This window comes from Pezoporus wallicus, unplaced genomic scaffold (assembly GCF_028554395.1).
Source record: "Pezoporus wallicus isolate ANWC-B61680 ecotype Strahan unplaced genomic scaffold, APGP_CSIRO_Pwel_v1 contig_5552, whole genome shotgun sequence".
Classification (NCBI taxonomy): domain Eukaryota; kingdom Metazoa; phylum Chordata; class Aves; order Psittaciformes; family Psittacidae; genus Pezoporus; species Pezoporus wallicus.
Genome location: NW_026640754.1, coordinates 814,459 through 839,372, shown reverse-complemented (window position 1 = coordinate 839,372; position 24,914 = coordinate 814,459). Strand labels below are relative to the sequence as shown.

Here is a 24,914-nt window from a genome sequence, read left to right as displayed (position 1 = left end):
GATTTTAATAAACCAGTCACTGACTCAGTTGAGTCAAGATATTTATATACTGAATACCTTAACTTGTTATTTAAAAAAATCAGTGTGGATGTTTGGCTTTGTTATACTTATAAGCACTTATGTTTTATAAGTACTTGGTCACCTCTCAAGAAATTAGTACTGTCAGAACTGAATCCTGCATTCTCCATTTAGTCACCCATGACTTTAAGGACTTTCTTAAAGTGGCGACTGTACAAATGCATTGTACATATTGCACTCGGTTAAAATATTATTTTAATTAGTAATCTAAGCTGTAATACTCTTTATAATTTTGATTTTGTTAAACAGTTAAAGAAATATTGCTACATGTAGAATGGGATGCAACTGTGTACATGGTAGGTTTCATGAGATTTCTTAAAATGAAACCAGTTACAAAATATTGTTGAGCATCAAAGGGTCATTTATTGCCTAGACATGAGAAAACATGAAGACCACTTCTAGAGGAAGAGTTTGGAGATGAAATAGGCAGGTGAAGAAAGACTTCACAGAATCATAGAATGATTTGGGTTGAAAGGACCTTAAGGATCATTTAGTTGCAACCCTCCCGCCACGGGCAGGGACACATTCCACTAGACCAGGTTGCTCAAGCCCTGTCAGGCCTGGCCTTGGGTATTTCCAGGGATGGGGCAGCCACAGCTTCTCTGAGCAACCTGTGACAGTGTCTCACCGCTCGGAGAGCGAAGTTTTTGTTTTTGGTTTTGTTTTTTTTTTTTCTAATGTCTAATCTAAATCTCCTCTCTTTCAACTTAAAGTCATTCCCCCTTGTCCTGTCAATACACGTCCTTGTAAAAGGTCCTTCTCCAGCTTTCTCATAGTCCACTGTAAGGTACTGGAAGGCTGCTCTAAGGTCTCCTCTGAGCCTTCTGTTCTCCAGGCTGCGCAAGCTCACCCCTCTCAGCCTGTCTTCACAAGACTGGTGCTCTAGCCTTCTGATCATCTTTGTGGCCTCCTCTGGGCTCACTCAAGTAGGTTGACATCCCTTGTGTAGGGGCCCCCAGAGATGAAGGTAGTGCTCTATGTGGAATCTCATAAGAGCAGAATGAAGGGGGAGAATCACCTCCTTCAACCTGCTGGACATGCTCCTTTTGATGTAGACCAGCACATGGTTGGATTTCTGGACAGCAGGTGCATACTGCTGGGTCTTCGTGAGCTTTTCATGTTGAGACTTTGGTGGCGATTTTCTGAAATGTTTATAATAATGGATGGAGGTGCAAAGTTTTAGTGTGTGGTTGGCAGGATAGTGCAGGACAATGCACATCCAAGGAGCACTATCGTGATTTCTGAAGCTGTACACCAATATAAAACAATTTTCCCATAAAATATTAAAGTATTAATGTGACTTGTAAGCATATATATGTATATTTTATGCTTTTTCCTGTTCAAATTCTTTTCCCCATCATCAGGTTTGTACAATACCTTTAACATTTATCTCTGTGTAAATGTTCTATGTAAAACTAAACAGTAAAGACATGACTCTAACAAAGTTAATGAACATTAATGATTATTATACTGATTGTTAGTGAGAGTATACTAGTTCCATGTGGTAATAAAGTTTCCACTATTTTAGATGGTTTTATACCATATGAACAGGGTTTCATTTCTTTTGCTGGTTACTGTTCTTGTAATATTACCAGTATCTCACTTATCACAGTAGTTATGTTCCTTTAAATGGCTTTTTAGGTGTTTCAGAAAATTGGATAGCAGTTTGATATTTGACTTCATCTTTTTACTAATCGAAATTATTTCTTTGGCCATGTTAATTCACATCACAGTTATTTTCCTCTGAAGACATCTGACACTGTAATTCTTGCAATTTTGTATTAGTCAAAATTATCCATTACCAAATATGACACAATTTGCCTTTTTGGGGAGGTAAAAAATTAAAACTGAATAGTATTAATAGCAAGGAGAAAGTTACTTCAAGAAAGCAGTAGATGTATTCTTCAGACTAGCTAAATGTTTGAGAGTTTACATTTGTTTCATTGCTGTAATAAATATGTTTGTTTGAACTTATTGTTCCATCTGTCAAGTCAGCCTAAGAACTTAACATGGAAAAATCTCATGATCTACTTTAAAACAGATATTTTATATTTACACTGCAAATCCTAGGCAAACAGCAGGCTGCAGAGAAACATGAATAAAGGTTTAGTACAGTATCAAAATGACATTAAATTCTCGATATCCTTCCTAAAACATTCTCAGTGTTATTGTGGCTGCTGTACATTGACCTGAGAATTTCACAGAAGCATCGCTTATGACCCCTAGGTCCCTTTCCTTCATTTAGCTCTTAGATCTGATTTCACGTTTATGTAGACATGGCTTAGATTAATTTCCTTAGGTACGTTACCTTACAATTACCAACTCTGAACATCATCTGCCGACATGTTGCCCACTTGATTTGTCAGTGTCTCGGGAGTTGTACCTCTACCTTTATGATCTTACTGTCATCTGCAGACACACTGTACAGCATACTTCCTTTTGCAAAGCACTGATGAAGTCATTGAATGAAACCAGTACTAGTCTTAACTAAGAGCTTTGCTCCAACAAAAAAAAGCTGCTTAGCTTTTCTAACTCACTTTGCTGTAGAAGCTTATTAGTTCTCTTCTGGAAATCTAGATAACTCTTGCTTACTGTTCCCATTGTTCATATACTTACTGATGCCTGCCTAGCCATCCAGTATGTCTCTGAGCCAGGATTTCCCTGCGCAGAAATTGTGCTGGGTCTTTCAAACAGACCATGTTTGTCAATGTACCCAGCAACTTTATTCAACCTTATGTGATTACCAGAAATGGAAGCCATGCCTGGTAATGTGCAGTTCCTTGAATCTTCTATTTGAAAATAAATTGGCCTCCTTTACAAATGAAGGCAGCACTGACTGACAACCTGACACTGCCCCACTGCCTTGGCTTTATGGGGTGATGTTGTAGAACTTTGGCAGCAGTTCTGCAGCTTCCAGTTGGTGACTTACTAGCATCTAACTTACCTGTTGATCTAATAGTCTCCATAGATACTGTCACACTGTTAAACGCCTTTTTTGGGGGGGTGAGGTCATAGAAAACTGACTGTTTTCCCTATTTCTTTTTTCTGTTTTCTCACCGAGAGTCTGTTAGATGACGTTTTTGTGAAAATGCCAATTGTACCCTGAGGTCTTTTTACAGAGAGCATTTAAGAAAAATCAGATAAAATTGAAGACATAATCTTATCCCAAGGCTAATTGGTATTACCAAAATACAGGGATATCTGTGCAAGTTCATAAATATAATAGGTGGAATAGTTAAAGGAAAAATATTAGCAATAGCTACAAGCAAGACTCAGTCTTAAATACATAATATATATAAAATATAAGATCTGGAAAATAAAGTAAACTGAACTGGGGAGTCTTTTTTCCTTTCCCTTTTTTCACTTCCTCTCCCCCTCCCTTTTTTTTTTTTTCTTCTTCTTTCACCAAAATTTGCCTCAATATTAGGGCTGTATGTATGTAGTACCTTGTTATCTTCCAGGCCATTGCTTAAGAAGCATTAATCTGAAAACAATTTCACCTGAGGTGTATTAAGATAAAATATATGTGATTGAGTGTAAGTACTAATCAGCCTTGAATGTCCTTGAGTTGAATTTTTTTTCTGCTGTTTAACAATAAGCCAAGAATTCTGCTTTAGTTAATGATGCTTCTGCCTTGTTAGTATCTTCAGCACATAGATATTACAATAATCTGTAATTTCTATAATTTTTGAAAACCATCAGATGGCATCTAGTCTTAGTTATCATCAAAAACAGACTTAGTTTCTCAAATCACATAATATTTATCAGGATAAAGTTGCTTGACATATATATGTTTAAATATGTTTGCAGAGAGTTAAAACATATTTTTCTCCTCTATCCCAGTTGATAATAGATGTGAATTTCCAGACTTATTTTTAATATTATGTTTACAGGTGTAGTTGTGAATATAGTCAGTGTATCAAAGATCCTTAATTAAGCAATTCTTTGCTGCCAGATATTTTATCGTAACAATCACAGAATAATTAGTGTTGGAAAGGACCTTAAGATCATCTAGTTTCAAACACCTCATCTAATTCCAACCCCCAAGAAAGTGCTGTGCACATGAGTTTTCTTTTTGTGGTGTGTGTGTATAAATGTCGTAATAGATTGTTTCTGAATTTCAGACTCAAATATTTGTGGTTCAGCATCAAGTTTTTCACTTCACAGTGGATGTAATGTCTTTGCATTGTTTAGCTTTCGTAATGAATGTTTGATAACCAGATGAATCTAGATATGAAAACAATCCTGCCATACCATTATAATTCCTGGACTGCTCATGATAAAAATGAATTGACTTGAACATGCTGGCCAGCCATTTGTCAGTTCATTTTTGATCTCTCTAGAGTGGTTCTACTTTGCATGTGCCTTAACAGGTGATACTCTGAAGTATGGATATAGAAATAGCCTTTGTTTTGTTTTCCAGTAATGTTAATGATCTTGAACTCCACTTCTGGGTATGTCTGTACTTAGCTAGCTTCCAAACAGCCGATCACATTTGGCCACTCAGAGCTTCTGTTAAGACACAAATCAGATTATGGGACACTGCCAGATTTTTTTCTATCCATTGCAGGTGGCCACATTTGTGAGAGAGTCTAGAAGGATAACCTTAATAAAAAAACTAGTTCTGTTGTTGGTGGATAAGCTCAAATATACAGTTCTAAGAGTTCTTTTTGAGGGGTTGAACTCATCCATGTCAGATGGACAGCTTAGGTTAGACTGGTAAAATAGGTTATTTTGGGTGGAACTCCTGTACTGAATAGTTTCAAATTAAACTATTGCTCGGGGAATGTTTTTTGTCATGCTGCATGTTTTAAAGTTTTAGATAGAACTGTGTAATGTACTTTCCTCCTGGCTGAATGTATCAGTCTATATGTAGCTTCCTGCTTGCCTTTATTTCATAGGTAAAAGGTTTGCATAGTAACACATCTGACGCTGTTTTTCCTGTTTTCTTTCTAATTCAGCTAGTGAATTTTAATGAGCATTGGTTATTTTGGAAAGTATAATAGAATGACTGATTTATTAATAGAAAGTGTCAAGCAACTTCGGTGATTTTAGGTGAAAGCAGAATTTCAGATGTTCAATTTCAAATGTTTTTTCTTAAAAGTAGTTGATCAGTGAAGGATAAAATGCAGAGAACATGATTTTTTGTTGTGGTGATTAATTAATTGTAATTCTGTGTTGTATTTAACATCCAAAGTTTTTTACGGTTAGTGGTTATTAATTACAGAAATTATTAATGGCAAAATTAATAGTTGTTTATTAAAAAAATATTTCCATATTTGATATCTTTCAGAAGCTCTTTATGCTGTTCTTTGAGTAGTCTTTCATGTGTTTTAAAGATTAGGCTTACATGAGCTTTCTGAGGGGATACTTTGTACATGAGCTGTGGTTCTGCCCACAGCAAGCTTTTGATGTTTCAAGGAGTAGTATGTCCCTATTTAAAACTTTAATATGTTGATAAGTGTGCTATCTAGCTAGATACTCCTATTGACAAATAGAGTTTTGTAGACAGTAGAGATCTGTTACATGGAAAAACAGACCCATATATAGGGTTTGGTTTTTTTTAATTGTGGTAATACTGGGGAGAGGGTAAGTGCAGGGTATAGTGGGGTAAAGTGCTTTTAATACCATTTCATATTTTTATTTAAAGCTACAAGGTGTACAAAAGGTGAGATGGAAGAAATAACAAGTTATTTAATTTTCCTTTATGTGGCATCTGTTGTGCAGCTTCATAAAATCTTGAACTTCTGTCTGAAATGTGCTCTATTTTCATTTTGCTAATAAATTAAAAGTTTGTCATAACTAATGACAAGAGGTAATTTGGCTGTCAAATACAACTCAACACAATAATTCAAGCAAGCAAACATTAATGTGGCTGGAAGGAAATGCATTACCTTTCAAGTCTCTCCTTCAGAAGAAGTAGGAATAATAAACATTGAGGAATGCATTGAGTACTGCATAACAGGAAAATGGATACAACTTTTCTCAAAAATGCTGCTTGAAATTATGAAGTCACTTAGATCATCATATGACAAACATCATCATTCTGGATAAAGTTCCAGTTGAAAATAAGGACCTACTTCCTAATCAACTTTATTAAGTTTCCTAGTAATTATTAAAAACAAAATATCCCAAACACCGCCACCAACAATAAAACAAACTATGGCATCAGCAATCCCTACAGCTAAGCATAACTCTTAATTCTTTTGTGACTTCAGGCACTAGGTTCCTGTTCATTCATTTATCTAAGAAAATTTCTTCAAATTTCAGTTTAATTTAAGGCCAAACAGAGTTCCCAATTTGGAATCTTCCTACAAGAAATAAAAAGGGACAGGAATTAAAATCAGCTTCCGAAAGAGCTAGAATATTAGCTCACAAAGAAAATAATGAACTTAAGATGTGGTTAAAAATAAATATTAGAATAAATAAGCTTCAGAACAAAATTACTATTTGGAAGGAGAGGAATACTTTTTTAAAAAGACAAATTTTAACTTGCAAAACAAAAGGATTCATCTTAAAGCCTTGAAGAAAATGCCATCATGAAGTGATTCTGTGTGTCCCTGTAAGGAACCCCAAACTGAAATTTTGAAGTCTTGTTAATTTTCAGTTTTGCCAAATTTCGTGCTAGAAACAGGTTATTTTCTTTGTCAATTTTTTTTAAGAATGTGTGCTTTGAGATTCTGCTAAAACGGGGCATTATTAATTTCTTCCAGTGATGTGTCTGTGGGTAACTTATGATGCAAGACTAACTCTTTATCTTCAAATATAAATATTTCAAAGCCATGTACCAAGATTCAACAAAATTAGTGCAATAATGCTGCACCAAATATTGTTGCTGTCTTTTCTGGACAAATTCTATATACTTAATTTAGCATGTATATTTTTTATATACTGTTTCTGGATGTTCTAGGTGGAAGAAAACTTTTAAAATATGGGACGCTGTTGCACTGAACTTTATAGGGAAATTTGTATGGCCATTGAAAGATTTACTCTAGAATGAAAATCTGTCTGCAGATTCCTCTTTTAGAATAAGGAACAGAGGCTTCTATTACCAAAGCACATAGAGAATTAGAGTCAGATTCACCCCCTTCATTTGTTTAAGGAGTATAAAGCCTTCTTATTCCTGTGTCAGGAAAGTGATACCAGAATCTCTGTAGACCAGAGTACTACATGAACAAAGATGAGTTTAGTGAATTGCTTTTTAAAAACTTCATTCACTGCTGTTCAAGTTTCTGTCTATTTTCCATTTTTTCCTTAAGGGATTGGTGTTGTATCTTTTAATTTGGAAATGCTTATAATTTAAAATTAAGATTAACATAATGTTATTGTGCTATTTTTTAAATAACATTTATACTCCTGATAATTCTTACATACTGCGTGGACAGCTTTGGAGAAAGATCAGTTAATAGTGGAACCTATTTTATTATATGTACTACAGCTGGTAGCTTCAAAAGTAGCTATTAATAAAATTCTACTGTTTCTTTAATTCAGTTTGGCTTAGGTTTGTGGGTTATTTTTGTTGTTTTTGTTTGGGTTTAAAAATAGTATGTATTAAAAAAAGTATATGTACTTTAGTGAGCATGATAACTAAATTTGGAAGTCTTCATGCAAAATTATATTTTTTGAAAAAACAGAGATTCTGATGTCCCTGAAATAGGTCTACAGATGGAGATTAGATTTTCAGTTCCAGACTATTTTAAACTATAGTTGTGGTTGATAGACTTTATTAGGTTAGATGTATCTTAAATCAATGAGAAAACCAATTAATTAATTTTGTTTTCACTACTTCCTTGTTTTTCTAAACGAAAAAAAAGAGTAGGAAATTTTTTGTCTAAAATGACAAAAATGACATCAGTGATCAAAACAGTTGTCAAGCAGTGATCAAAACTGAGAAGGGATGGAGTGGGCATGCTATGTTTAAGAACTTAAGGATCCTCCTGTGCTCCTGCCAGTTGAGACTGATCTTGTGCTTGCGCAACTTAATTCTTTCTAAAAATCCCTTGATCAGAAGGACATTTTTTGACTTACTTGGCAGTTGTTGCATCAAACTTGGACAGTGTGGAGATTTGCAGATTTTATAAATGTAAGCTATACTTTCAAATGACATAATTTAAAACTTATTTTATTTTAAAATCATACACATTAAAAAGTGTTTTTTGAAAGCGAGGCACTGGTTGCCCAGGGAGGTTGTGAATGCTCCATCTCTGGCAGTGTTCAAGGCCAGGTTGGACAAAGCCTTTGGTGAGATGGTTTAGTGTGAGGTGTCCCTGTCCATGGCAGGGGGGTTGGAACTAGATGATCTTAAGGTCCTTTCCAACCCTAACCATTCTATGATTCTATGATTTTAAAGTTCTATAACAATTATTGAATAAAAATATTGATATATCTCCTTTTCAAACAGCAACAAGTCATTAATTATAAGCTCTGAAGAAATGCCTGCATGCAGTAATTTTAAAACGGTGTAGGATGGTGACTTATCCACAGTAATACCATTATAGTCATGATTTTGAGAGGTACTTGTGTCAATTTGGAATTTATATGAATAAGACAGAAATACATAGGTTGTAAGCTAAATAATATCAGAAATTTTTATTTGGATGTGCTTTTTGTTTAAAACTACTAATCTAATATGAAAACTGAATTTTATACTGATTAAAACTCCAGTAGGTCTTAACAGCTCCCTTGTGACTACATCTATTAATATTCCCCTGAATCATGAACATGCTATGAATATCTACAGAATCTGTATTTTATACTGAAGTACTGCTGTTAAAGGCTTCTGAATTTATGTTATAACTGTATTTCCTAAGTGTTTTATATAGATATGATATATATATAATTATATTTTACTTAAATACAGTAACATGGAAACTTCAACAGCACACAAACAGTTCAAGAATCAATGGCCAATGTGTCATAAGTACATTATTAACTGCAGAGAATGATATCAGAACACTACTGAATATTAATTTAAAGTTCAGGCATCTCTTCAACATCAGTAAAGACATGCTGTTGTCACTTTTGGAGTAGATAACAGCTTGCTGCTTTTCTTGCCTATAATGTTTCCTAATTGTAATAAATAAGCTCTTCCATACATTGCTCATATGTTTGTGGGTTTTTTTTTCTGCTTTCTCTTTCTGGTTGTTCAATGTTATTACTTTTATAGTATACATAACTCATTTTATGACACAGTAATTGAAATACAGCTAAAGTGTGTTTTACTTCTGTTGCATTGTGGAGTGTAGAAGATACACAGTGGAGGGTTTCTCTGTGTGTGGTGCTATAGGTAGAATTATGCAGTGTAAGCAAGTTATGGCCTTTTCTACACAGAAGCATATATCTCCCCCTTGGCCATTCCCCTCTTTGTGATTTTGACTGGCAAGGAGTGCTTAAGTAGCATATAAAGTTTGCATCCGTAGCAATGTCTGGCTATATAATTTCAATCTCTTAATTATTTTTTTCTGCTCAATGTTGCTGAAACTCACTCCTTGAAGTGAAATATGCTGTTTTTGTAGGACCCTGCAGTGGCTTGTTGCTTTCAGTATTAATCACGTTTGTGTGTATATTTAGACCTATATCCTCAATACCCACTGGTGTCTTTTTTTTTTTTTCTCCCTACTGGGAGATCTTCTTTTAGCTGAAATAATAATGCAGTGGGGGACTTTGTTCTTCTATATATTCCAGATATTCATAATCTGTAGATGCCTTCAATGCCTTTCAGTTCTTTTCCATTGCAAGGTTCTATCACCAGTTTTGAGTAACTAATGAAAGTGATTCAAATGAGCAAAACAGTACTGTGAATAAAGTTGTAGCAGGAAATCCTTACTAACAAATATAAAGTAAATATAGATCTATTTTTCGTTGATAGTAATTTTTACACCTTGAAGAATCTGCCTCATCATGAAAAGAGCAGAAAGAAAAATTCCAGCTCAAAAAAAGGATTTTCTTACATAAGAACATGTTATCTTAAGACTATGTTATCTTAACATATGACTATGTTGTCTTTGCACAGAACTGGCTTTCCTAGGAGTCAGGTGATCATAGTACACAAATATATCTGACCTAGAAATTTAAACTGCACTATGAAATACTTCCTTCTGTAGTAGAGAAGCCCAATTTTTGTTGTATACATGCCACATTGCCTTGAAAGTTTTTCCTATGGATCTCACAAGATATCCCAGAAATTTGATTTTTAAGGCAAGAATGACTCACTCTGCATAGACTGAATGCATTTTAACACAAAGTAAGCATAAAAAATACTTGCTAGCCAATTCTGTCAGTATTTTAGAGAGCAGAGAAACAGTGGTAATTTCTAGTATGGTAAAGTAAAACTTTATTTCATTATGCTTTGGTAATACACTTCGTAACTAAAGCTAATTACAGGATGTAATAAATGTCTCTTTTTAAGCATAAATTTTTTTAAACTTTATTTTTTTCTTTTGAACTTTTGTCCATATTGAATCAGACCAGTTAGCATTGATGCTCATCATTAAATGGGTATAAGCTTTAAATTGAGTGCTTCACATTCTCCTATACTAAGTACAGCACAGACAATGAAAAGCCCAGAAGATACATTTCTGTATTTGCTAGGTGGAATATCTTCCTGTACAGAGGGCTCAGGAAGAAACTTAACAGTTTAATTTTTTTGATCTGTCTGAAATTTAAGAGCCTGTATGATAAAATGAGGTGCTTCTGACATAAACAAGGAGATCAATCTAACCTCTCTGAGAGAACAGTGAATGTTTGGCTTCTTTCCCAGTTCTTTTTTTACTGCAAAATTTGTTGCTTCTTGAGCCACAATTCTGTCCCTTCCCCTTTTCGTGTGTGTGTGTGTATTTTTCTGCTTTCCGTTCATTTTTCCCTTGTATAACTGTACTGATTGGATCATGGCAACCTTCCTCACAGCTCTGTCAGATTTTTCCCAATTGCCCATGGATATCTTGTTATAAATTCCAGTCTGAATCACTTGTAGGGCTAGCACAGACTTCTGGAGGACATCTTTTCATTGTTATGTCTTTTTATAACTGTCTCCAAACCTTCAGAAATCTTTGTTTTCAAGTCTTTTTCTTCTTCCAGATCAGTAAGGAGTATGCCTGCGTCTCTTTGCTGTACCTGATCTCCCTTGAATATCCTCTTCACAGGAATTATATCGAGTAATGACATCTGAGTATAGTCTCCAACAAATCAAGTGTTTCATGTTTCTCAATTTTTCATTTTGCTGACCCTAGCTTCTTCTAGGGACAGGCAGCTGCACATTGTCTATTCATAAAGCTGGCTTAGTATAGTTCCAGAGAAGAGTAGTTATTTTTGCTTCCATTCTTCCAACAGTGCTTACAAGTATTTTGGAATATCAAATGGCATGGGCACTGTATCCTCCTTCAGTCTCTTAGTATAAAAAGAAGGCTTCATTTGTTCAATTCCAATCAGTCTTCTGTTCATCAAGTTATATTGATTATTTTTTCCTTCACAACTGGGAGAACAGGGTGAGTCCCAATTAATTTTCATTACTCATTTGAGGAAAGCTGGGGAGAACCTTCACCTGCATTACGCTATTCAAGTATTTAGCCCATTTCTGTCCAGTCAAGAACTGAAGTAGGAATGCAGTAAAGATGAAATATAGATGGCGAACTGTTTCTCTGTAGATTTCTCACAAAGCTTGAAAGAATTTACTTTGGAAGTTACTTAAGTTCTGTTGTTTAACCCATGATGTCGGCACCATCCTTTTGAGTGCTTGAAAAAACAGGAGGGGGGAGATTAGCTCTGTGTCGCTAACTTAGCTAATGTTTAATGTGCCTGGCAGAAATGTGACAATTAGCCATTACGTATTAATAATCTTCATTATTAGAAATTTTTTGGAACCTCTGTTCAATAAGAAAATAACTCTCGCGTGGTTAAAATTTCGTCCTCAGTGCTTTCTATCCTGCTAAATCTGATAAGGTTGACTGTTATGGAATGAATGCACTTCTGAATGCAGTTTCTGGAAGGAAATATACAAACATAAATAGAATGGAGAAAATGAAAATGTGGGGGTAATTATAAGAATAATATAAAGCATGTGAAAATTATGCCAGCGTCATTTAGGTTTTGAAAATACTGGTTTTCACATTGGAATCTTAAGTCATTTAGAAGCTTTCAAACATACGTGTTATGTTTCTTCCCAAAATATCAACAAAATTTGAAAAGAAAGTCAAAGTTCATTCACTTTTTAAAACATAGAACTGAATTGTTTAGTTGTTATAGCTAGTTTTAAAAGTGCATCAAACTAATTCCAAATTTCATGTGATAAAAATGCAGAAATTACTCCACTGTTGCATTCATGACGCTTTTTGCTAGTAATTGTAGAAGATGAATCTGAAGGTTGCTCATTTGAAAGTCTTATAAATTGCACTTCATGTTCAGCATCTGTTGATATGGGATTTTTTGTGTGAGATGTCATTGTTCATGTGAGTGCTGGAAAGATATGACTTTCATTACAGTATTAAAATGTCGTGGTGTTTTTGTTTTTATAGAGAGGGAGGCACATGTATAGGCCGTCACTGTGAAACCACGTTTATAAATTGAGACTGGTAATCACAGGAAACAGTTACATCCATTACTAACAAGGAAGATGAGGGAATGGAGGAAATGTTAAAGACAAAATGGGTAGCAAATTAGGGATTTACTCCTATATATCACATTAAATTAAAGTCATGTAAACTTTAGCAACAGAGCTCTAGTTTTATCTTAGATTCCTCATGTCTGCACAAACAACCTGAGTGTTCTCTGTTGTTTTATGATACCATCTGAAATAAGTGGTCAGATTATAGATTAATAACTGAAATTTTCTGTTTGTTTCTCCAACCATTTCCATCCATGCAATTTTATTAAAATACTCTCCCAAGTGTTTTAAGTGTTGGGTTGTTTATGAGCATTACCTCAGCACAGTGATGGTGACCAAAATGTTAACGGTTATCGCATGGTAAAACACACCTGTTGTTATGTTTTTAAAATTTTGTTCTTTTAGACTGAAGCAGAACACCATGTTGGTAGGTGCTATAAAATGAGAGACTAATATATATATGTGTGTGTGTATGTATATGTGTATATATATGTATATACATATTTAATCTAATTCTTGGCAGTGCGATCTATCTTCTGTGAAGATAAATTCTGCTGTACTCCTTCAGACAGACGGGTGAAATACAGCTTTTATTTTTAGAGCTGTGTATAGCAGTCAGATTTGATCCATTCTTACATTCTTGTAAGACCATGACTTTAGTTTGCATATTGATATCATTATAATTACTATCCATTATTACTGTTTGCAAGGATGAAGACTGATTCATGTTGAATATGAGGTAATCAAATTCATATTAAGATCAAACTGGTGAATGAAAAGCTTAGTGTCACTTGCAGCATCGTATTGTTACCTGCTTACACCACAGAAGAAACTCAAAAAATACAGGGCAAACCCAAAATGTAATAATTGTTATTTTAAGGTGTGCTCCTGTTCTTTCATCATACCAGTTGCTAAGTGCTGTTAATTCTGTACTTTTTTATACCTGATCCATTTGATTTAACAAAAAAGTAGAAACACTCTTGTGGCTTTAGATCTGCAAATATTTTTTCTTTTCCCAGCCATACAGCAGGCTTGCACTACACATGTATGCAAAGAGGAAAAGGACCACTACTTAAAAGCTTGTTCTTCATAGAATAGTTAGGGTTGGAAAGGACCTTAAGATCATCTAGTTCCAACCCCCCCGCCATGGGCAGGGACATCTCACACTAAACCATGTCACCCAAGGGTCTGTCATCTTTCTAGTAATCCATTATTTGGTTCACGTTTCCTATTTCTTTCCTGTTCTTTGATTGTGGACTATAGGATAACCCCACCACATGAAATTTCAACTTCAGCCTATAGGAACTAATGAGTTAGAGGATGTTTCCTTCCATAGTTCAGATGTTCATTCCCTTGTTTCTTTCAATCTAGCTTAGGCTGTTTCCCTTGGTGAATCTGCTACTCTTAAAACCTCTTTCCTGACTCTTGAAGATAACATTTTTCTATGACTCCAGATACTAAAACCAATTTAACCAATGTATCACTCCCAAAGGATAGCTAATGCCTTTTTGTGTATCCACCGATGTGGTTGTCAGGTTTTCTCTGATGCAATATCGTTAACAAAGGCATTCTCCATCTTATCTTCTTGGTGGCCTTAAGAGAGGCAGCTGAGCAGAAGGTGTTAAGTGCTGGTCACAGTGCTTGTGGGCATGCCCTGCCTTATTGAGATATGTGGAGCATCAGGGATGAAGGCCCACCAGAAGTAAAAGTGGTGGGTTAAAAACTGAAATCTAATAATTTACTGTGTTTTTCCTGATTTTGTTGCTATTCTAACAGACTTTTAGAATTTCTTCAGTAAGATGAATTTAATCTATTTATATAGTTGTAGGAATATTTGAGATGACATCCAGAGAGCTGTAACAGGTGCTAGGGCTGTATGCTGCTGTATGTTTCAGCAGTCTATTTATCATCTACTTGCCTCCTCAGGTATCTGCTTTTCTGTAAGGCAGCTCAGCCATACTGAATTTTATGTTGCTGCTACTAGACTGCTTCTACAATCTCACGTAATTTAATTTACAATTATGCTAATAATATGATATGTTGACAATGTAGCTAGATAGAACACTTCAGAAGTTATTCTAAAACATCACATGCAATTTAGATTATTATAAAGCTAAGTAAAGTGAAGTACTGAGTAAGCTTTTGAAACCAAAGCTTCTTTAAAATATACACTGAAAGTATACTGAAATTATCTGATTATTGAAAATATATTTGAATACAGCTTCCCAAAGAATTCAGTATAGCACATTTTATTTAGAAACATTCAAAGTCACAGAATAGTGAAAAAAATATGATTCTATTCATTACATGATTATTTATTCTTGATAACATACTGTGAACTTCATTGTGCAGTGAACATTACAATTAAGTATATTAAACACAGAACAGCCATAAATGTACTCACTAAGTAATAATGGTAATACTATCAGCTTACTGGTATCCATTTTTGTCAAGTGATAATTTTATTGGAGAGCAATATTGAGATGCAAACATTTGTTGTCCTTTTATAGACAATTGTTCCGATAACTATTTAGTGAGTACTGGCAACATAGGGAGAAAATTACGTACCTCAGATGCTGTCCTGCCTGTGGCTGTAATGAAGTCTCTGTAGTAATCTAATTGTAATGACTAAGCAAAAAAATGGAATTCTAATTTACAACAATAAACCAAGCAAATTGTCAGTAAAGACATACTGACTTAAGCCTTGTTGACAAAGGCTTGTTGGTGTCAAAACTGTTCTTTTTTGGCCAAGGAAAAAACCCAGGTTCTTCCAAATTATTCAAATTGCACAAATTATATAATCAATTGACTTTATACACAGCTTGACAGTGAAGTTCTTTACATGTTCTTTACTTCAGATTTTCAGGGGTGCAAAGGGGTTAAGAAACATAATCTTGGGGTTTGGAGTACAGTTGCACTTCCATTTCTGGAAGTGGTCAGGGCAAAAATCCATGGCTGAACCAAAAAAAGAATCAAACTCTCAGTTTAGAATCTTGATGTCACTTGAATTTGGCACTTCTTCCTGGCAGAAATGGATCTCCCTTCCTGCCATCTTCATATTTACTTTTGTAATATGAATATGAGCTTTGTGTTGATTTCATCCCAGCTTTGAATTTTAGAGTGAAGGTTGGGGTGTGAAGTACTATTTGTGTATTTGCTGCCTAAGAAATGTTATGGTTCTTATACCACTTCCTGCTCTGTGTGATATATTTTTCACTACATATGTTAAACTATCAGCTAAAGTCTATACAGAAAACAGTAAAGTAGTATTTCAACTCTAAGTTTAATTAATGCCACACACTGTGTAGAGTAAAGCAAAATGTATGACCCGCTACAGTGTCATACAAAAAAAGAAATGTTGACAGCAGGAGCTGCTGGCCAGAGGCTGTGTTACTGTCAGCATGAGTGGAGATCACCAGCTGGTTCTGCTAAATCATCCATATGATGTCTGGAGCTATAGCCAGTTACAGTTGTGAATGCTCCATGCCTGGCAGTGTTCAAGGCCAGGTTGGATGAAGCCTTGGGTGACATGGTTTAGTGTGAGGTGTCCCTGCCTATGGCAGGGGGGTTGGAACTGGATGATCTTCAGGTCCTTTCCAACCCTAACTATTCTATGATTCTATGATTCTATAAGCCGATTGCTTTTTGATATTTTTTTTTCTTTAAATGCTAATGTGAAGATTTTTCCCTGCTAGTTATGTTTTTTTCTTCTATCTCCTCACCTTTACAGCTCATCTGATTGCTATGTTCCTTACAAAGCCAAATCATTGTTGGGTCTACATGCTGTCATACTATAGTTTTGTGTTTTAAAGTTCCCTTGTGTTTTAAATTCTGCTTATGGATTAAGAAAATAATGCATGGAGAATCAGTCAATGAAAATGTATAGAAGTGGTGTCATGTGCTGGGCTACAAGCATAATACCCAAGGGAACAAAAATAATTGCTTTTTGGCTTATCTGTTTAATGATGTGAGTAATAAACAGTTTCAGATTTGTATTTGTTGAATTAGATGTTGATTTCATTTTTTTTTTGAGTAAAGCTAAGTATTCTTTGTGATAATATCTGGTCAGACTTGAAAATTGCTTCAAGCCTTAAATAAATAACTTCCATTTGTAATTAAACAATTAAGAAATCATTCCCAGAGGTATGTTTCTACCACCATTAAGGTTATTTTCTTACTTAAGTCTTGCTATACCTATGCCAGTAATTACTTTTTAATAAGAAATATCATAAAAAGATTAAAGTCTTAAAATAATTGTCATAGAAAGAATGCTTTTTTTTTTTTATTTCATCTATGAAAGTGTCAAATGATTGTGTTAAACTTCAACACATCAAATGTCCTAAGAAATGTTGGACGTTCTTAAAAAAAAAAAAAAACAAAAAAAAAATTCTTCTGTCATCCCAAAGTATGAGTGAATGTCTCATGGCATCCGTCTCCATTTTATTGGGAGTTTATTCAAATGGATAGATTCCAATGAATCAACATTCTTGTAACAAAAGCACTCTTTATTGAAAATTTCAAACAACTTTTAATCATTTTATTGACATTTTAAACATGGTATGTTTTTTCTGTTCTTCACTCTCAGGAATGCAAGCTGTATTAAACACTTGAAAATCTATAACTGAGTAATATTTTTCTAAAAGGTAGGAGTATGAAAGCTTGGTTAATAGCAGGGACTGTCAACTGAAGTGTATTAACTGAAGCTAGCAGAAAATCTGGGCAAGATTAGGGAGCACTGAGGGCCTCTAAGCAATCTGAGTCACAGGATTTGCTGCAGGGATTGTGGAACCCTTGAGACCTTCAACTTGAGCTTCCCAGAAAGCAAAAAAGAAATTGGGAGAGAACATGAACTAGAAAAAGTAACTTTTGACCAGCTCTCATTGTAATTCCTCCAAACTTGTATTGCCTCTCAAACAGGGAAAAAAAAAAAGAAACCTGAAAGTAGTGTAAAATGGAAGAGAGTGAAATGAGACTGAAGTGGTTCAGTTCTTCAGTTTTTCTCTAGTTTGCTCCTCCACAGGATGCAGGGTGGCGGTCTGCTCCTGTAGACCTCCATGGGCTGTAGAAGAATATCACCAAGCCTCAGTCAATTGAACAGTATACACTGAGAGAACTGAGTGATGCCTGACTGTGGTGATGGAATAAAATTTCATTGTATTTAATGACTGTGTTGCAAAGAATACGTTTCATGGGGCCACATTTATTATTTCAGGGACAGTGCTACTTTTAGCATTCTCACTATCTGGAAGTTGACTTTTCAACGGTTTCTAATAGTGATAATTCTTTCATAAGTAGTAGCTAAACTAAGGTCACAAGTTAATGGAAATGGTGTAAAAAATACTAATTACTTCAAATCTCAAAATGTGATCATGCATTGCATTTTGATTATAATGACTGGTTAAATAAATGTGTAGAAACTCATTATAAGGAGGAAGATGATTAACCCTTTCAGGCATTCATTTTCTTAATTCATAAGACATTCAGACACAGCTAGGATGAATACTGCCATGATGTGATGAGGGTTTGATTAAAGCCTTCTGATGCTTTGCCCTTGGAGGACTGAGAAAAGTCACAGAGGGAATTTTGTAAAGGTTTAGTATGTAAATAAATTGCTAAACATCACAGTTAATTGAAATTATGGGAAAAGAGAAGCAGTTCTGCTTGAAAAGAATAAAAATGACAAAATGCCTGTTCGCTACCTTATTTAAAACCTGATTTATAAAATAATTATTTCTGTTTTACTTATTTCAGTGATATATGTATTGTTGTAATATGAATGTATATTATATGACTTGCTGCTGTCATTATAGTGGGTTCATTTGTGCTATTACTATCTCATTCATTAACAGTTGCATGGTAAAAAAAACTCAACAGTTTTGGTTTGGATAAATATCTAACAATATGGATGTTTTACATAAGCATTATTGAGCTTTAAATTATAAAAATCTTATAAAATCACCATTTATTTGATCCTTCAAATGGATTTAATAAGATTTTTATTTCTAATTCAATCAACTGAACTATTATGCATTTTTAACTTCCTTTTAGTGAAAACAAAAGCAGTTTTTAAGCATAAACCTGATCACCCTGGTTTTATAAGTTTATTGTTTGGTTGTTGGTTTTTTTTGTTATTTCTGTGTTTGCGTTATTTTTCCTTCTCTTGAACACAAGGCCAATCTTTTTGATGGGCACGTTTCAGGAAGAAGTTTTACATAAAAAGAAAGAGGTTTCTTCAATTTCTTTTTAAGTCATGGAGAAAACTTAATGCTTTCTGGTCTAAAGGCAATGTCACAGACAAATATGAAAATAAAGAGCTCTAAAAGAAAGTTAAGTATGTAAAAAATGTCAAATGGTTTTGCATTAAGCACAATGAGTTTTTGTTCTATAGAAGAATTAAGAATTAATGGTAACTTCTTTAAGCTGTTTGCAGTTACTTTGCTTGTTTGCTAGAACTTAAACTGGTTCAGGAAAACAATGGATGTTGGTAGTATCCATATCTCATAAAGGCCAAAATTAAAGCTTTGAAGGGTTTTTATGTTTCTTACTATGTCAAATATAGTGTATACAGCGGCATACTTCTGTGTAAAACATGGCTGTATGTATAATGGCATAAATTATTAATTTACTAAGCATAATGAAAGAGTGGTAATTTCATCTGTTACAGAGGTATTTTAGAAAGAATAGAGTTTAATTTTTAAACAAGAGTGCACTGGTTTTGGCTGTAAGCTGCTATGAAAGAAAATTACTTTTATCTCAGCAGAAAAAAGTTACATGGCTTTTTTTTTTTAAAACTGAATTTTCCTACATGACCTTGTAAATGACAATAAAGCAGTCTTCAGAAATAAAATGAGGTACAGACTTTAATATTTTTTTATAATTTATTCCTGATAAGTTTAAAATGCAAATCCAATTTGAAACATCAAACAAAAAGTTTAAATTAATAAAACCCACCAAATTCTTACTAAATATGTAGGAAAAATAACATTGATGGGTCTTATGCTGAATGAATATATCTGTTTTGCGCCCATGGAAACTGATTTTCTCTACTTTGTCAGATAATTGTCATGTAATAAAATCCATGAAAAACAGACCTCTCATTTGCTTACTTATGCATCCATCTTTCTTTTCCAGATGACACGAGAGCAGTATATATTAGCAACACAACAGAACAGCCTTCCAAGGACTGAGCATCCTCAGTTTTACCCAGTTGGGATTTATGGATGGCGAAAGAGGTGCTTATACTTCTTTGTCCTTCTGCTGTTGGTTACCATGATTGTTAACTTAGCAATGACAATATGGATTTTGAAGGTTATGAATTTCACAGTGGTAAGTATCATAGTAACTATGTTTCTTGAAGTAATAAGTTGTAGTTTAGTTCTCTTTGCCAGTTTATACACAAATCTTGTAATTTTGGATTAAAAATCATATATGCTTCTTTGAGGGTTACTTCAGTCATTTGTAGGTTTTCTGTATATTCTGCAGTGCGTAGACCTGTGCCCTATCAATTCAGATAGTTTTGCTTAATCATATGTGCTTATGGATCTTATATTTGGATCTTTAATTTTTTAGTTTGCTCAACCAGAAACGTGGTGACTGCCCCAGGCACCTTTTGGTTGCTTGTCACCAGTGAAAGAAATCAGTAGGAGGTTACTGTGTGTGTTCTGCATGGATAGTATCTCTCTTAGGAGGAAACTTGGTTATTTAGGTCAACTTATGGTGTTTTTTTTCAGTTTATGTTGTTCTTGGTATTTTTTTAGAGTTTACATTTATACTGTGTTTCACCTAGAAATTAGAGTGGCTGTTTTGATGTTGGTAAGAGGCAGGCATGAGAGCCATGGGGTTTTATAAGATAGCCTCTATCTGGAATCTTTAATAGCAGCAGATACCAAGACTGTATTTCAGATGTACACCTGAACATCTGTGTTCAGTGGGATCTGTGTTATCTCCTCAGCTTTGTTCCCAAAGCTTTGTTTGGATAAGGGTGATGGAAGTGCTCACTAGTTGGCAGTGGAGTAGCATCTTTTTGTATACAAAATGAAAAGATAGAACACTCCACGGTTTGAAATAGCAGTGCTTCTGCTAGGATCTTAGTCTGTGTATGGCTTTTCCATTCATAAGCCACATTTTTATGTAGCTGGTAATACATTTTGAATTTCAAGGGTCATAGCACATTTCTATTCTCCATTATTTTACTGGAAATAAAAAATACCAAACAAGACCCGCATTAAACATACGTCTAAAATTGTTCTATATTTGCTAATGCTCTGTAATGCATAAGTTTATCTGAGATCATTGGCTGATGAGATGTATTGTGCAAATACATTACTATTTCTGATTTGCCAGTAGTGGTTAAATATTTTGGATTCATATTTTGACAACTGCATGACATTAATATTACTGTACTGAAGTTTGTTAGAAGTTGCGGGGGGGTTGTTGCTTGTTTGTTTGCAAAACAGAACATGCGCATGTGCTTTGCTGTTTGTATTGAAGCATATTTAGGCAACCTGTTTACATCAGTAAAATGGTCTACTATTTTCTCTAGAGGAGAATTAAGCATGGAAATTTAAATAGGTTAAGAAAATGTTTTAAAAAGCACAGGATTTTTCTCTGAGCAGAAGATTGCATTTCAGTAAAATACTGAAAATGCTGCTTCTGTATCTAGGCAATGTTTGACCTTTCACACTAAAAGTTACTGTAGCACTGTCCAGTTTAAAACTCTTACAGTTTGAACATACAGTCTTTTTAAAACAAAACCAAAAAAGATATTTTAAATGTTTTTCTTTGCTGCATGTCAAAGCTTTGTTAGAAAGTGTTAACAGTGAATCACTAAATAGGTGTAGGTATCTAGTTCAGGAAACAACCAGACTGTTTCAGCAGTTCTGTGTACTACTGAGTTAGTAGATTGAAAACTGTGCTTCACTAGTTAGAGGTGCATATCTGAAATAATTATGTGAACATTGGCTTAATAATTTCACAAAAATAGTGTCTGAAATGTTATGCACTTAATTTATGAACTCATTATTTAATTTTTACAGTTCAGAAATCACAAAGCTTGTGTACACCTTTTATAAACCTGAATTTGTTATAAATACAAAAAAAAAAAAAGGAATGCCACTGGTTAGTGTAAGTTAATCATTAACGTTCCTGTGTCAGAATTAATTTTAATTTTGTATTTTCACTTTTGCCATGGCCATAAAAGTGAAACATATCACTCCTCTTTCATATGAATATCTCCACCCCTACCCACACGGTGTTGCACATGCTTGGGAACTTTGCATCCTGTCCAAATCCATTTTGTTGATCATACACAGGAGAACACCAGTTTTCTTCTGTAGGTTGATTGAATGGTAGTCTTCTACCTGGACTAGTTAGTATTCACATTAGAGTCTCTGTATGGATTCAAAAATTGATTGCTTGAAGATTGTCATGTAAAAAGTTCAGTAATTTTCATGCTTATGTCCACACATGCCCATTTGAGCACCAGTGGGAAATTTGTATCAGGTCTGAAGGGGTAACGTTCTTAGCAACAGACATCTGAGTGTAAAATAATTTAGTTTAAGAACCTAAGCTTCATGTGTTTAAAGAATGTAATAGCTTTGAAATATACATAGATTTCTATCATGCATGTACATATGTATAGATAGATAGAAACTAAGAAAGAGTATTTGTATGTCTGGGCAGTGATAGGAACTCAGAAGTGGAGCTAGAAAGCTTTTGGAAAGGAAAATACGTTTGTCAAACAGGTTTAAAGAATATTTTCTCAAAAGAAAAATGCATCTATGATAAAATAATTGTTGAAATTGAACTGCTTTGACATTTTGACACGATTTTAAATTAGTTGCTGTTTTAGCATAAACCAGTGTTGCCTTTCATAAATATGATAGTAATTGCACCACTTCAAGGGGCTGTGAAGTACCAGGCCATGGGTTTGTCATTGCTGGCTGACAGTTGTAACAGTGTTAATTTATATTAGCTGTTGCCGTTCTATTTTTAACTGTACAGCTGCAGCCACTGCCCATTTGCCACAATAAAAGCCTTTCTGTATTAAATTTATAGATTCTCTAGTTGGAAAGGTTTTCTGAATATACTGACCTTGCATGTAAAAGTCCTGTTCTGAATTTAAGCAATTATTCCATGCTCTTTTTATACACAGAGAGGAGAAATAGGGTCTTCTGTAAGGCCATTCATCAGGCAACTGAAGTCCTTAAGGATTGATGTGGAATATCAAAGAAGTAATTGAAAAAGAAGTAAGGGTTATTTGATGTTGTATAAAACCAGTACAGTCAAGTTGTGCAAATCTCCTTTTAACAGATTAAATAGCATAGCTGGTAAAGGTAGCGAAACTTTCAGGTATGTACAATCTCTTCTCCAGTTACAATGTAAGAAAAAAACCTGAAAGGTAAATACAAGTTACAAATAATTGTCCTGATATTATATGTATCAAATGAGCAAGCCCAAAGGTAATTAGTATCTGTGTAGCAGAAGGAATATTAGATGGAGGAATCAGAGATGTTATAACAATTTTTAAAAAGATATTCCTCCACTGGTAGATTAGTGCTTCTGTCCGTTAACATCTATTTAAGATCTCTTACCTCACTGTTTGATCATCTCTTTAAAGTTACATGTGAAAGCATGTAAGAATCTCAGGACAACGAAGTCCCTAAACATTAATGTGAACAGAAACCTGTAACATACCGGACTATTCTGGGTTTACGTGGAAAGTAATGGATTGTGAGCAGGCTATATTAGAGGGAGATCTGACCTTGAACAAAATGTTTTGCCAATAACATAGCCCTGAAATAATCCCTGCACTAAAGCTCTCATTGAAATAAAATTTTCTGTTCTTTTTTATGTGGATCGAATGGATCCACTCTGTCCTGAGTGGTAAGGAAAAAATAATTTGACAGCCTCTATAACAAATTGTCCCCTAATGGAACCATCAAAATCTCTGAATCACGTGCTTGAACTTCAGATGTCATCTACTGTACTAAATGCTTTCCTGAAAAGTAAACAACTGCTGTCTTCGAGAATGAACTCAACTTTCCTTATCTCTTAAGCCTGATCTTTTGAGACACGTAGAACATCTAGGAAAAAAATCAAGCCAGGAACTAAAATCTGTATATTTTGTCGATGTTAAAAAAACAGAGTTGGAAGACTTGAGTTTTACGGAACATTTATAATTTCCTTTCCTTCTATTAAGTTTGCCATGGTGCACGGGCTTCCCCATGGAGACGTCTGTCTTTCATTTCCCCTCAGGATATAATTGCCTCTCACTTAGTCTAGGTTATATATGGCTTATGAAGGTCAAAGCTGTTAGCTGCTTTTTTTGTTTCTGTACAATTAGTATACTAGGTGTTTCAAGGATGGGATACTCAAGTAGTAACTTGGTGACATAACCACAAGTTGGTTATGGATATGTTTTGTATTTAAAACATCCTGGTTATTTCACTTATGTAATATATATGAGTTTCAAAGGAAATCAGGGAAAAAATGTTTTTACTGTGCATGCATTCTTCTCGTCATTTATTTGTCCAGTCCAGTGCATAGGTAATTAGCTTACATTTTCTTTAAAGATTTAATTACTTGAACATTATTCTCTGAAATATTTTTAATCCTGTATTGTCTTTAACTTATTCTAACCCCATTAGAACTATAATTTTATACAATTTATTTTTGATATAGCTACCAACAGCTTAAGTATATTGATAGGCTATCTGCTTGCTTACTCTATAAAAGAGATTTATTTTACATTTTTTGTCAATAAACTAATACCAGTGTAAAAATCCACAATTGAAAATTTTCTGCAAGTGTTTCAAATTATAGTTTTATAAAAAGAAATTAAAAGTTTGCCTCTTGCTGCTGTGAAGTGACATTGTGAAGCAAGATGGAGCAATCAGCATAGAAACCTAAGTTTCTAAGCACATTTATATGTTTTCTAATATGTACGTAATTGACATTGATACTGCATTTGCTTGATATTACCTTATTCTATTGTTCATTGCATCACATTGAAGTTTGGAGTTTACTAATGCTGAAAAATATATAATGATAGGAAAAATGCAAATATGAACCCTTTTAGTTCTTAAGATCTCTTTTGGGTTGTCCTGTGACTCAGCCACATATCCTAGGAAGCAGCAGCACCAAATTCATAGAATCATAAAGTCAAAGTGGTTTGGGTTGGAAGGGACCTTAAAGATCATCTAGTTCCAATCCCTTGCCTTGGGCAGGGACACCAGTG

At 34.3% G+C, this 24,914-nt stretch overlaps 1 protein-coding gene across 3 annotated transcripts in view; it reads left to right on the top strand.

Annotated features, from left to right (window-relative positions):
* The window catches only part of SGCZ (sarcoglycan zeta), a 438,735-nt gene that overhangs the window by 205,539 nt on the left and 208,282 nt on the right, over positions 1-24,914 (top strand). For all 3 annotated transcript variants that reach the window (XM_057420312.1, XM_057420309.1, XM_057420310.1), the window contains exon 2: positions 19,808-20,002. In XM_057420312.1, the coding sequence (XP_057276295.1) occupies positions 19,808-20,002 (195 nt within the window). The remainder of the gene's footprint in view (positions 1-19,807; positions 20,003-24,914) is intronic.